Source organism: Bison bison, unplaced genomic scaffold (genome assembly GCF_000754665.1).
Source record: "Bison bison bison isolate TAMUID 2011002044 unplaced genomic scaffold, Bison_UMD1.0 scf7180017864375, whole genome shotgun sequence".
In the NCBI taxonomy this organism is placed as follows: domain Eukaryota; kingdom Metazoa; phylum Chordata; class Mammalia; order Artiodactyla; family Bovidae; genus Bison; species Bison bison.
The window spans coordinates 2,978,750-2,993,447 of NW_011494947.1; the positions used below are offsets into that span (position 1 = coordinate 2,978,750).

At 55.6% G+C, this 14,698-nt stretch overlaps 1 protein-coding gene across 1 annotated transcript in view; it reads right to left on the reverse strand.

Moving 5' to 3' along the window:
- Positions 1 to 14,698, reverse strand: part of HMCN2 (hemicentin 2) — a gene marked incomplete at its 5' end in the record, with an annotated part of 182,655 nt that overhangs the window by 76,766 nt on the left and 91,191 nt on the right. Inside the window, 14 exons of the mRNA XM_010856950.1 lie at positions 6 to 41; positions 1,088 to 1,264; positions 2,748 to 2,843; positions 3,913 to 4,009; positions 4,462 to 4,616; positions 6,924 to 7,093; positions 7,316 to 7,424; positions 8,102 to 8,383; positions 10,067 to 10,345; positions 11,292 to 11,446; positions 12,445 to 12,571; positions 12,938 to 13,085; positions 13,408 to 13,538; positions 14,459 to 14,653. Of these exons, the coding sequence (XP_010855252.1) occupies positions 6 to 41; positions 1,088 to 1,264; positions 2,748 to 2,843; positions 3,913 to 4,009; positions 4,462 to 4,616; positions 6,924 to 7,093; positions 7,316 to 7,424; positions 8,102 to 8,383; positions 10,067 to 10,345; positions 11,292 to 11,446; positions 12,445 to 12,571; positions 12,938 to 13,085; positions 13,408 to 13,538; positions 14,459 to 14,653 (2,157 nt within the window). The remainder of the gene's footprint in view (positions 1 to 5; positions 42 to 1,087; positions 1,265 to 2,747; positions 2,844 to 3,912; positions 4,010 to 4,461; positions 4,617 to 6,923; positions 7,094 to 7,315; positions 7,425 to 8,101; positions 8,384 to 10,066; positions 10,346 to 11,291; positions 11,447 to 12,444; positions 12,572 to 12,937; positions 13,086 to 13,407; positions 13,539 to 14,458; positions 14,654 to 14,698) is intronic.

Here is a 14,698-nt window from a genome sequence, read left to right on the forward strand (position 1 = left end):
GGGGCCCGGGAGGCTCGGCGGCAGCGTGATGCGCGGGGGCACTGCAGGGCGAGGGCGACACAGGGCACGGGCTGACCCCGCTGAGGGTGAAGCGGGCAGGGCCCCTGGCCGGGCACCCCCGCAGGAGTGCATGGCCACTGACGAAAGCTCAGGGACAGCCACTCCCAACACGGGCAGGGCACGCCCCGGGTCTCGAGGCTGCTTGTTTCATCCTTCCGGCCCCACAGATGGGAAACTGAGGCTTAGAGAGGGCCAGTGGCCTGCCCAAGGTTGACCCACCAGGAGCTGGCAGAAGCAGCCCTTGAACTTGGGCCTCCTGGTTACCGTGAGGTCATCATCATTGCTGATGGCGTAGGGGTCACAGGGGTTGAGAATGCCTGTTAGGGTGATCAGTGATCTTTGATGTTACTATGACTCACCCAAGGCTCAGATGATAGCAGTTTTTAGCAATAAAGTCCTTTTTAATTAAGATATGTCCATGTTTTAGACACAGTGCTATTGCACATGTAACAGACTACAGTACAGTGTATATAGGACTTTTCTATGCACTGGGAAGCCAAAAAAAACTCATGTGACTTGCTTTATTTTGGTATTTGCTTTATTGTGGTGGTCTGGAACCGAAACTGCAATATCTCTGAGTTGTGTCTATACCCAATAAATGTGGTTGGATAGAAAATGGACAGATGGAGGAATTGATGTTTGAACAGAAGAACGGTTGGGGGATGGACAGCTGGATGGTTAGATGGGTGGGTGGGTTAGATGGGCAGAGAATTGAATGGTTGGTTGAATCAATGGATGGACAGTTGGGTGTTTCCATGTGTAGATGGAAGAATGGATAGATGAACGGATGGATGGATAAATGATAGGTGGGAGGAAGGAAAGATAAATGAAAGGAAGCATGGATGCATGGATGATTGATGGGTGAATGGATGATGGATGGAAGATAGGAAGGATGGATGAATGGATGAAGGATGGGTGGTGGATGGAAGAAGGGAAGGATGGATGGATGAGAGATGGAGGAACAGACACGGACAAACGGATGAGCAACAACTCTGGGGACAGATGCCTTTAGTCCTGAGCAGCTCACCATTGACCCGCAGGCTGTACTGCAGCTCTGTGCTGCCCACCACATTGGACGCCACGCAGCGGTAGCTCCCGGCATCAGAAAGCTGGGCTTGCTCAATGAGAAGGACTCTCCCATCAGTTGACACCATCGCTCTGTCCCAGGCAGAGATAGGCTGGCGGCCCTTAAACCAGGAGATATCTGGAGAAGAGAAGAGAGATGCAAGAGTCCCTGCCAGCCTTTCAGAGTGTGCCTGTGTCCTGTGCATCCGAGGGGGGCTTCCAGGGTGCCCATATGGTGCGACTTTATTTCAGGCACTGGAGAAAGCCTGAAAGGAAGATGGATGGGAGCAGAATATGGCAGTTGTCTGAGATGGAATCGAAGGCAGAGAGGGACACAGGCTGGAGCAGCCAGGAGCGAGAACAGTCAAAGCCAGCCTGGCCCCTTCACATCTTACTCCTGCCAGGAGACCACCCATGAGGCAGATCTTTAAAAGAGAATACAGTACACCCCAAAACAGCAGGCTCGTCATTATGGATGGACTGTGAGTAGATACATGGACCCCAGGTTCATAGCAGCGCTATTCACAATAACTGAGATAAGGAAATGACCTAAATGTCCATCGACAGATGGGTGGATAAAGAAGATATGGTACATATATACAAGGGAATATTACACAGCCATGAGAAAAGAACAAACCAATGCCATTCGCAGCAGCATGGATGGAACTAGAGATTATCACATTAAGTGAAGTAAAGACAAATACCAGAAAGAGAGAGACAAATACCATATGATATCACTTATATGTGGAACCTAAAATATGATACAAATGAACCTATCCATGAAACAAAAACAGACTCACCGACAGAGAGAACAGGCTTGTGGTTGCCAAGGGGGCACAGGGGAGGGAGAGGGATGGAGTGGGAGGCTGGGGTCAGCAGATGTAAGCTATCATGTATAGGATGGAGAAGCAAGGTCCTACCGTACAGCACAGAGAACTATATTTAATATCTTATGATAAGCCATAATGGAAAAGAATATTTATAAAGAATGTACATATATGTGTACAACTGAACCACTTTGCTGTACAGCAGAAATTAACACAACATTGTAAATTAATTGTACTGCAATTAAAAAATAAAGTTAATAAAGAGATTATAAATAAATAAGGACCGACTGTATCTTCAACTTGCTTCCATCCTGCCAGGGCCCATGCCAGAACAGGGTTCCCCCACGGCAGAGGGCCAATAGCTCGAGGGCTCACTACCCCAGGCAAAGCAGGGTTGCCATGGTTCTGATGGGGGACAGGAAATGGACCGTCTTCCTAGGCCCATCCTGTCTGCTGGGCATTTACACCCAGTCCCAGCTCCCAGACCTTTCCTAAACTGCTGGTCTAGAGAAGATTCTCACCCTCCAGCCTAGGGCAGCCCCAGGAATCCACGAACTCAGCAGAAATCCTGCAGGTTTGTTTCAGACACCAGGGCAAAGGCTCTGGGCCCTGGTGTATAATGGGCATGAGATAAAGAGCTGTTGAGAAGGACAAGGGGAGCGTGGGGAGGGAAGGGGGAGGTCTGCTGATTTCATCCTCAGCCAGAGCCGTACCTGGAGCCCTGGCTGACCTCTTCAGATGGGAACTGGGGTTGGCTGGAGGTGGCTTTCAGACAAGGGGAGGGGTCTTACTTACCAGGAGGGGGCACGCCGGAAGCCAGGCACTCCAAGGTCACGGAGGCATTTTCTAGCACCGCCTTGTTGACCAGACCCGGCTCGATGTTGGGAGGCACTAGGGGAGACAAGGAGATCCTGGCTTTCCGGGTGAGGCTCCAGGCAGCTCATCTCAGCCACCCTAAGACCCCTCCCCAGCCTTCCCAAGGGGGCCTGGGCAATAAGGCACCCCAATGGCTCACGTTTGCTGATTAAGGAATCCCCTCCTGCCCAAGAACAAAGGCCCTGGGAGGCAAGCTTTATTTCAATCATACAAGGATGACCCTGGCACCCAACACCCCCCTCCCCCCAGGAGCAGCCAGCATCAGGCACAGTGGCGAGGTGGACCCCAGGGACCCCAGGCAGTCATGAGGGGTGACAAGGGCAAGGATGTGCCCATATACCCAAGGACCTAAATGAGCCCTCAAATGCATAAAACAAGCAAAGATACAAATGAACGAGAACAGGCTGTCCACTGAAAGTCTAACAGAAAGCAATCAAAAGGAAGGCTTCCCTTGTGGCTTAGTGGTAAGGAATCTGCCTGCCAATGCAGGAGACATGGGTTCAATCCCTGGTCTGGGAAGATCCCACTTGACATGTAGCAACTAAGCCTGTGTGCCACAACTACTGAACCTGTGCACTAGAGCCCGTGAGCAGCAACTGCTGAGCCTACGTGGCCACAACCACTGAAGCCCACGTGCCCTAGGACCCATGTGCCACAAGAAGAGAGGCCACCGCAATGGGAAGCTGACCACAACTAGGGAGTAGCCCCTGCTGGCCCGCAGCTAGAAAAAAAGCCCATGCAACAAGGAAGAATCAGACAGCAAAAAACAAATAGATAAATAAAATTATATATATATATATACACACACATATATAAACAACCAAAAGGGACCACAGTAAATGACTTTCTACTTATTTTATCTTATTGGCTGCACTGCATAGCATGTGGGATCTTAGTTCCCCAACCAGGGATCAAACCCATGCCCCCTGCAGTGGAAGCGTAGAGTCTTAACCATTGGATCACCAGGGAAGTCCCATCAACATCTAAAGTTAAGTATGTGACATTGATTTTAGGAACCCCAGCCATCTCGGACCTCTGGCGGTGGCCCCGCGGGCCCTCAACCAGCCAGTCATAGTCTCCTTACCTAACACCCTGAGCATCACTTCCTTCCTGCTCTCCCCGGCCAGGTTAGTGGCGACACAAGCGTAGGTGCCTTCGTCCTTCAGGTCCACCTTCTCGATCTGGGGGGACAGGAGGAAGAGCAGGTGTGTAGCAGGGAGGTGGGCAGGGCCCGGGATCAGGGCAGTCAGAGCGACACTGGGATATGGCGAGGGGACAGGCTACCGCTGACCCCAGGGCAGGAGAAAGTGAGGATGGGCACAAGCTTGGTTCTGGGGTGGAGTTCTGAGCCCTGCTTTCAGATTCCAGAGGATTCCTCTGATCTTGGGGGCTACTCCCCTCCCCCAACTTTCTCCCTCTGGCCACCCAAACTCTGGGGACATGGTCGAAGCTAAGGGCTCCCTTCCTTCTTCAGACCCAGCACCCCAGTGTCCACTGAGCATTTCCAGGATAAATAGACATTGTTTGTTCTGCCCTCAGGCTGCCAGGGCCCATCTTGGGCCCTCCAGGACCCTAAAAAGCAGCCACTCCACCTGTGCAGTTGTCCCACCAGCCCTGGGGCCCTTGCACATACCTGCAGGCTCCCCCCTGAGGCTGCCAGAGCCACCCCATCCTTCCACCAGCGGAGGCTTGGGGTAGGCACCCCAGTCCCTGCACATCGGAGGGTCACAGGCTGCAGGAAAGGGGCTGTGATGTTCTCACCCCCAACTATGACCACCGATGGGAGCTCTGGGCAGAGGAGAGGCAGGGAGGCCCAGTCAGGTTCAGGAGGGGTGCAGTGGGCACCCAGAAACCTCCTCAATGCCTGGGTAGTGAGGGAGTGGCCTTGTGGGGCTGACCTCTAGCTTCCTCCCACTCAACCCTCCAGACACCTGGCCTTGTGGGGAAGAGCACTAGGCTGGGAGCCAGCAGAGCAGGTCTTTCCCTTTGAAATTCTCCCATCCACCATCCATCATCTATCATCCATCATAGATCCATTCATCCATCCATCATCCATCCATTCATCTATCATCCATCCATCCACTCATCTATCATCCATTCTTCCATCATTCATCATCCATCCATCCATCAACCATCCATCCATCAACCATCCATCTATCCATCCACCAACCATCCATCCCTCATCCATCTATCTAACCATACATCATCCATCCATCCATCAACCATCCATCTATCCATCCATCATTCATCAACCATCCATCCATCATCCATCCATCCACAATCCACCATCCATCCATCCATCTACCATCTATCTATGCATCATCCATCCACTCACTCATCCTGCATCTACCCATCAACCATCATCCATCCATCCATCATCCATCTATCCATCCATCCATCATCCACCCACCATCCATCCATCCACTATCTATCTATCCATCATCCATCCATTTATTCATCCATTCATCCATCATTCATCATCCATCTATCATCCATCCAACAACCATCTATCCACCCATCATCTACCATCCATCATCCATCCATTATTCATCATCCATCCATCCATCTACCATCTATCTATCCATCATCTATCCATTCATTCATCCATCATCTATCCATCCATCATCCATCCATTCATCTGTCATCCATCCATCCGTCATCCATCCATCCATCCATAAACCATCATTCATCCAGCAATTCATCATCCATCTATCCATCCATCAACCACCCACCCATCATCCATCCATCCATCCATCATCCATCCATCCACAATCCACCATCCATCCATCCATCTACCATCTATCTATGCATCATCCATTCATTCATTCATCCTGCATCCACCCATCAACCATCATCCATCCATCCATCATCCATCTATCCATCCATCCATCATCCACCAACCATCCATCCATCCACTATCTATCTATCCATCATCCATCCATTTATTCATCCATTCATCCATCATTCATCATCCATCTATCATCCATCCATCAACCATCCATCCACCCATCATCTATCATCCATCATCCATCCATTATTCATCATCCATCCATCTATCCATTTACCATCTATCTATCCATCATCTATCCATTCATTCATCCATCATCTATCCATCCATCATCCATCCATCTGTCATCCATCCATCTATCCATAAACCATCATTTATCCAGCAATTCATCATCCATCTATCCATCCATCAATCACCCACCCATCATCCATCATCCATCCATATGTGCACTGTGCCCCTCACTGCACTAGGCACAGGGACACAGAAGAGAAAGCTCTGTGCTGCCTCCAGAGCTCCCAAGCTGGGCAGGAGAGATGAACAACCAAACAAGCAATGGGTGCTATGGTCATGAAGGGCTGAGCAGTGCAGATTATAACCATGTTGGAATCAAGGAGGGCTTCCTGGAGGAAAGGAAGATCTAAAAAGACAGATCTAAAAGATAGAGAGGAGCTAAGCAAGCAAAGAACCCCTCTCCAGTACTCTTGCCTGGAAAATCCCATGGATGGAGGAGCCTGGTAGGCTGCAGTCCATGGGGTCACTAAGAGTCAGACACGACTGAGCGACTTCACTTTCACTTTTCACTTTCATGCATTGGAGAAGGAAATGGCAACCCACTCCAGTGTTCTTGCCTGGAGAATCCCAGGGACGGGGGAGCCTGGTGGGCCGCTGTCTATGGGGTTGCACAGAGTTGGACACGACTGAAGTGATTTAGCAGCTTAGTAGCAAGCAAGCAAAGAAGACTATTCCAGGCAGAGGAAACAGCATTTGCAGGCTTGAGGTAAGAAAGCCAATGTATTTAAAGAGTTGAATGAAGTTTGGTGTGATCAGTATAAAGAGAGCAAATGGGGTAGGAGAGGCTGGGGAGAGGGTTGTGGGCCTGTGGACTGGGGAGATATCAAGTGTAGTGAGAAGCTGAGCCTCTGCTCACATCCATGTCTCTTTGGTGAACTGGGGAGTCCAGCCCAGAAGTGCCATCCTGAGAAGACCAGCTCCCACCCTGCCCAAGTCTACGAGGCCTGCCAAAGGCACAGAGGACCATGGCCCTCTGGCTTCATGCCCCCTAGCCCTGGAACCCCAGGCCCCCTCACCGTGCACAGACAGCTCCACCTCAGCCGCGGCCGTGCCAGCCTCGTTGGTGGCCTGGCAAGCAAAGAGACCCGCATGGCCCAGCTCCACGTGGTCGATGTGCAGAGTGGTCCCCTCCGAGGTCACCTGGACCCCAGGCAGCTCCTCGGCCGGGTGGCCATTTTGCAGCCACCTAGGGCATGGCGGTGGGGGATAGGTCAGTCTGAGGCCGGGGAAGGCGGGGCGACGGGACAGGCCAAGAGTCAGGCACATCTCTCTCCTGCTCTCACGTCCCTGGCTCCGTTGCCTCCTTCATACATATGAGAGGTGGAGTATCTCCCATCCCCACCCCTCCAAGCATGCTCTTTGCCACCCCCCATCCTCCCAGTTCTGGCCTCCACCACCCCATACGCACTGGATCGTGGGCACTGGGGAGCCCGAAGCGTAGCAGGGAAGGTACAGGGACTGTCCCACGAGGGTGGTCACCTGGCCCAAGCCTTCAGCCACCAGGAGCTGCGGGGCAACTGCAGACAAGAGCCACCGCTGGGTGTCTGGAGTTGAGAAAATGCCAGCCTCCAGCCCTCCCAAGTCCCTGTGCTGCCAGAGGAAGGCCCAAGCTCCACCTCACCCTTCAAGTCTCCCCATAAGTGGCTCCTCCTCCAGGAGGCCTTCTAGGACCACCCAAGTTCGGCCTCCCCACCAGAGTGGTCTGTTTATTCAGTGTCTGTCTTCCCACCAGACCCAGGGCTCAGGAGTCCCATCTGCCTGTTCCCTGACTTATCTCAGAGTCAGTGGTGGGAAGAAACAGGCAAAAGCCCCGCCCACCTGTCCTGGGACCAGCCCCCACCACCCAGCTTTGGACCTCAAGGAGTTAGTTCCCCATTGAGCTCCCATTGACCAGGAGCATCTCCTGGAAGACAAATGTCCTCCTTCCAGTGGTGGTGTCCTCCACCCAGGGGTCCTCCACCTCCAGCTAGGTGGTGACCCAGCCCAGAGTCCTGGGAGGGAACAGGGACCCTTGAACCTGGGAATTAACCCCATCCACCCGGTAGCTCTGAAGGGCCCCCGCCCAGGTCACAGAGACCTCATCTGTCTCAGGCCCTGGTCACTTCTCCCCCAGCTTCCACCCCCTCCGCACACAGCCAGAGTGCGAGGAGGGGCCCCCGGCCCAGTGATGTGGACGGGGCAGGCCTGGGCTCACCCTGCACCTCCACGGAGTAATGCAGCACGGCCTCCCCCGCGGGGCTGCTGGCCACGCAGCTGTACAGGCCTCCGGACGCCTCCCCCAGGCTCTCCAGGCTCAGCATGCCACCGCCCGCCCCCAGCCACGTCCCGTTGCGGTCCACCACAGGCAGCCCCTCGTGGTACCAGGAGACAGTGGGGGGTGGGTAGCCTCTGGCCACACACTCGAGGGTCAAGGGCCTCCCGGCCACGGCTTTCACCACTCGAGGTCCTTCGCCAGTGCCCTCGATGGTGGGTGGGACTAGGGGAGAGACAGGGGGCTGTTCAGGGGCCAGTAGCCCAGTTAAGCCCCTCCCCGACCTCACCCCGTGTGAAATGCCTCCTCCCTGCTCTGCTAGCTGAAAGCCCTGTTCAGACCTCACCTCCTCCTCCGAGTCTCCCCCAAACCCCTGGCTGGAAGCACCCTCTCCATCCTCTGTCCCTTGGTGGCAACCCGTGCCCACCATTGCCCCCTACTCTGCCTGCATCTTCTCTCCATGTCTTGCTCCCCCCACGAGCTCATCTTCCGCAGAACACTCATCTCTGCGTATCCCCAGTAGGTCTCCATATCCACTGAACCCCAGATGACGGGCTTCCCCTGGCCCAAGACCAGAGCTTCTGCTTCTACTGGCCCCCTTCTTGGTCCAAGGAAGTGAGCCGACCCTAGTCCAGATGACCCAGCCTGTGGGGGCTCCTGACTCAACCAGGGATGGCCAAGTGGGTAGCTCGGGAGGGGGGCTTCTCTCTTCCCGTTAGGGAGGGCCCTCCAAGTTACTAAGCGCATGGAGCCATTGCTAGGAGACACTGGCAACGAAGGACCAAGGACGGGCTTCTCAACCTTGTGTGGGTCACAAGCCCCACTGAAACATAATGAAAACTCATGTGCATTTCTTGTCAACTTCCAGGAGATCCTCAGATCCCTGAGCTGCAGCTGGGCTCACTCTCGGAGGGGGCCCACAGACCCCAGACACCCCAGCTTCCCTTTGGGGTCCCCAGGGCTCCAGCACCCAAGCCGTTGGTGTCTTTGGGGACCAGAGCTCTAGAGCTGACCCTTCAAGAGGAACCACAAGGACCCTACTGGCCTACATTCTGCCCTCTCAGACTTCACCTGCTCAGACCCATCCCTGCCCATCGATACACACCCTGTCCTCTGAATTCTCTGTGCGCCCTCAGAGCCAAGACCCTCCACGCAGGCCAATGCCCAGGTTAACAGCACACCACCTATAGTTAGGGCTTTCCTGGTGGCTCAGACAGTAAACGATCTGCCTGCAATGTGCTAGACCAGGGTTCAATCACTGGGCCGGGAAGATCCCCTGGAGGAGGAAATAGCCACCCCCAGTATCTTGCTTGGAGAATCCCATGGACAGAGGAGCCTGGCAGGCCATAGGGTCGCAAAGAGTTGGACACAACTGAGCAACTAACCCTTTCACTTTATCTATAGTCAGACCCTCTCAGTGTGAACCAGGTCCTCTCACCCCCTAGCGGGGGGACCTGGGTCAGTCCCAGAGCCCACTAGACTCACCCATGAGTTGGGGGACCAGGGCCCTAGTCCCTGAGATGAAATTAGCTGTTGCTGTGACAAGCCCTGGGGGTCTGGACCACAGTAAGTGATTAATCAAGGGCAGTTAGTTATTAGTGGTGGTTTTGGGGGTCTGGGTGCAAGTTTCTGAAAAGCCCTAAACCACGAGGGGAGACCTGATTTCTCCACTGGGCTCTCCCTGGGCCCCGACACAGACCTGTCTCCTGGCTTAATTTCCTCTCTGGCCAGGGGAGGTTGGATGAGATGACCCTTCTCCCCAGGATAACTATTCAATCTCATTATCTTGGGCCTCTGGCTGCTCCCCTGGCCCACCTTTGGAGCCAGATGGAGGCCACCGTGGCCCAGAGTCCTCCCACCACTCACCCCAGCTGACCCTTGCTCCTGCCACGCCCCCGGGCCGCTCACCGTAAACCTCCAGCCGGGTGGTCTTCTCCACGACCCCCACAGTGTTGCTGGCCTTGCAGCTGTAGGTGCCAGCATCCGAGCCCTGGGCTCGCTCCAGCTGCAGCTGCCGGCCGCCTCTGCTGTAGACCACCTCAGTGCTGGGGACCAGGGGGTCGCCATCCTTGAACCAGGTGATGTCGGGCGTGGGCACCCCTCGGGCCTCGCACAGGAACCACACGGGGTGGCCCTCCATGACGGCCACCTCGCTCGTCTCGTTGGAGCCCCAGATGGTGGGGGGTGCTGAAGACAGCGGGGGCGAGAGAAGGTCACAGGGAAGCTGCCCAGCGTGGAGGCGGCGGGTGCACCGCCCTTTGCACCGCCCAAGCCCCTGCCCATGGGTCACAGCACCACACCCGTCACAAGCTTCCGCTGCAGGGGGTGGGGAGGGGCGGGGGACTCTGGGGACAGACGGGAGAGGCCAGCTCGGGACATGCTGACGTCATAGGCGAGCCTGGCCATTGCAAGAGGTGCAGGAGGTGGGGCAGGGGCCGCAAGTCAGGCTCTGGATGCCCCCACCCCCGCCTCTAAGTGGCTGTATGACCTGGAGAGGTCACTTTCTCTGGGGTTCAGCCTCCTCATCTGTAAAATGAGGGGCTGAACTGGATCAGGGGTCCCACAGGGCAGGTCACACACCACGGGTGGTACCCAAGAGGACCCTCGGGACACACGGACATGCACCTCATAACAGAACAGTTATGCCCTTCCCACATCTCCTTCTGGCCCAGTTATGACAGAGGACAAGGTGGTTTGGTGTGTCTGGTTCTTAATCTTTCTAGCACTTTCTATCTTGCACTTTCTACTGCAGGCGGGCAGCTCAGGCCTCAGGGGTTCCAACATCCCTCTTTGATGGCATTTGTTTTCACCGCTTCCTCCCACGAAGGCCAAGCAACCCTGGTTCCCACTTCCCTTTGAAATAGCCAACATCCTTTTAGGTAACTGGGTTTCAGTGGAAAGAAAAGTGATTTGATTTAAAGAAATGACCATCCAGAGTGTACCACGGATGGGAGGACTTGGAAAGCTCCGATGGGGACGATGGGATTTGGGGAACGTTTCAGATTCCCTCTGTCCGTCCCCCTCTGGTTTTACTGTACTGGGGGCAGACTCCTCAGAGACTCCCATTTCTGCCCTCACCACCCCTCCACACAGTGGGCAGCCCGTGGTGATGATGGGAAGGGGCTGGGCTCACCGTGGATTCTGAGCTGAAAGTCCTTGGTCTGCTGGCCAGCCGGGCTGAAGGCCACACACTGGTACCAGCCCTCATCTCCCAGGTGACTGTTGGTGATTCTGAGAACCTGGCCATCCTCCTGAAGCTGGACATGAGGCTCCCCCAGAAAGACAGGTCTGGAAAAAGACGGTTGAGAGAAGTAAGGCCAAGGCGCCGGCAGCGGCGGGCTGCACAGAGGGGGCCTGCTGCTTGGGAAAAGGAAGACTGTAAGACTCACAGTCGCTGAAAAGTACCAACGGTCAAGTGCCCATCAATGGATAAATGGATAAACAAAATGTGGTCCTTCCCTACAATGGAATATTATTCAGCCGTTAAAAGGAATGAGGTAGCGTGGTTGTAGCATGAAGGAACTTCAAAAGCTGTGTGCTAAGGGCAAGAAGCCAGACACGAAGACACATACCATATGACTGCAAGAAATTAATACAAAATAGAGGGATTTCCGTAGAGACAGAAAGCAGGTTAGTGGTTGCCAGGAGCTGGGGGCGAGGGAAGAACAGACGAGTGACTGGCCGTGGGTGTGGGGTGTCTTTTGGGGGTAATGAAATATTCTGGAACCAGATAGAGCTGACAGATTGCAACCCTATGGATGTACTACGCATACCAAATTGTGCGCTTCAGAATGGTAAAGTGAAGGTGAAGTGAAAGTTGCTCAGTAGTGTCTGACCCTTTGCGACCCCATGAACTTATACGGTCCATGAGATTCTCCAGGCCAGAGTACTGAAGTGGGTAGCCTTTCCCTTCTCCGGGGGATCTTCCCAACCCAGGGATCGAACCCAGGTCTCCTGCACTACAGGCAGATTCTTTACCAGCTGAGCCACAAGGGCAGCAATGGTAAACTTCTGTTTTAGAATGGCAAACATCATATGAATACCTAAAATTTTTTTAAAAAACTTTAAAAATACTTGAAAAAGTTTTAAAAGTAAAAGGAAGGCTGGCTGAGTCATGAGAAGCCTCTGCCCGTGAAAAGCGGGGTTTCACCTGGGTGATCTCTGCCTGGGCCCTGGGTGGCTCACGCAATGCACGTCAAACCCCATCCCTGCAGAGTTCCACCTCCCCAGAGGACCCCCACACGCACACTCCATCCAGCCCCAGCTGCCCGCCAGGGGCCACTCACTGCCCGTCCTTGGTCCACTCCACCTGGGGTGTGGGGACCCCCGAGGTCCGGCACTCCAGCTCTGCCCCTGCGCCAGCCAGGCCCACCACCTCCTGGGCAGCCTCGGCTCCAAGCACCGAAGGTGGAACTAGGGTCGAGAAAGGGTTGGGAGGGAGGGGGCGGTGAAAAAACTTCAGGTCCTACAATCCCTGCCTGCCCCATGGCCTTTGCCTGTGCGGGTTCCCTGCCTGCTCAGCCTTCCCTTCTCCCACCCGGCCCTCGTGGGAAGCTCCCCAAACCCCTGGCCAAGCATCCCCGGCTCTGTGCATCCTCAGCACCTGCTTTGCTGTTTTGTATCACATGGTTCAACAGCAGTGACACAGCTGTGCCATGGGCCCCTCTGTGCCCCAGCTTCCAGCAGGCAGTACCCACCCACCCCCACACACACGCCTAACAGGAGAGGGCTCGCAGGGCCAGACAGCCCTGGGAGCTGGGGGAGCTCCGCCTCACTCACTGAGCACGAGCAGATCGAAGTCCCTCTGCGCGGTCCCGGCCTGGTTCTCGGCCCGGCAGGAATAGAGGCCAGAGGCGCCCTCCTGGAGTCTGGGAAAGTGGAGGGCCCGGGCTCCATCCAAGAGGCGGGGGCTGCCCACGGCGGGGATCTGAGCAGAAGAGGCCCGAGGAAGCTGATGGGGGGAGGGTGGTCCGGCCACCCCCTAGTCCCCAACAGCAGTGAGGAAACTGAGGCCCAGGGAGCTGGTCAGTGACTGGAATCCAGAGTAGTGCTGTGCCCTCTCCACCATGCAGCCCTCCAGGCTTCATCGTGGGACCCCCGTGGCCCTGGGCCCCCAATGCGTCCCCAAAGACACCTGTCACCTTGCCACATCTCCCAGCCACATCTGGTTACATGCAGGAACCCGTCCAGAAGGCCTGCACCCTGTCCATATCCCACCCAGAGCCCATCCACCCCTGGGGAACACCCACCTGCCGCCCGTTCTTGAGCCACGTGATCTCGGGGGCCGGGAAGCCGTTGGCATCACACTCCAGCGTCAGGGACTGCCCGGCCATGCCTGACACGTTAGCCCTGCGCCCATCCTCCCGGAGGCTGGGGGGCACTTGGGAGAAGGAGAAGCAGAGGAGCCGCCCCTCCGCAGGTCAGCCACGGCCAGGGACCCCGTATGGGCCATTCTTCCTGGCCTCGAGGGCGGTCCTGACTCCCCCCCTTCCCCAGCTTCTGGGCTTCCAGGACGCCCATTCTAGACCCTGGCCGTCAGGAGCCGTGTGGACCTGGGAATGGCCATGGCGGCCTCGCCCTGGGACCTCACCCTAGTCGAGCCCAGGAACTCTCTACTTGCTCTGACATTCAGCTCTCCAAGATGCGGGAGCCATTGGTTCCATCTAGTTCTCCACCCAAATGGTTGTCATGGTCACGAAGGAGGGTACCTAGGGGACCACCCCACCCCCCACCCATGGAGTCAGAGCCTCTCTAGGTGGGGCCTGGGTATGTCTTTGAAACAAACTTCCCAGGCAAGTCATTACAGGACAAGTGGATGTGGCTGGTTACGGGGAGGCGGAAGGTGGTTCCATTAGGAGCCCATTATTAAAACGGCTTCTCTCACCCTCTCTGTGAGCCCAAGTTGAGGGAAGCGCTCCCCTCCCCCTGCACACAGCACCCTGGATGAAGGGGCTGGGTACCAGGGAGACACGTGGGCCTTGGGAAGTGGGCATATGAGCCTCAGGTAGTTTCAGCGGCTTTAGTGGGAGGTGGGCTTTGACCACTGGTGAGCATTGTAAAGAAGATTCACTCCTAGCCCATTTTAAAGTCATTTATGGAATTCCGGGGTCTCCTTACACTGTCTCCGCGGGGGGTTCTCTGCATGAAGAATGCACTCTCCCAACAACACCCTCAAGGCACGAGGGACAGAGGAGCAAGGACCTGTATCCTCCGAGCAATGAGCTCTGGGCCAGGGAGCTCACGCGGCCCCAGCCTGGCACCCCAGGTACCATCACCCCCAGCTCTGGGGTCCCTACTCACCATGGACTACCAGCTTGGCTCTCCTGGACGCGGAGCCCGCCTCGTTGGTGGCCTGGCACTCGTAGTCTCCGCCGTCCGAGGGAGAGACGGAGGCCAGGAACAGAGAGCCTTCATCCAGCACCGCCAGGCCGGGCCGGCCACGCAGCGGCTCGGACGACGGGCCCTTCCGCCACGTGACCTGCGGCTTGGGCGTCCCTGGCAGGGCACCGGCTCGTCAGGAGCAACACCCTGTCTCCTTCT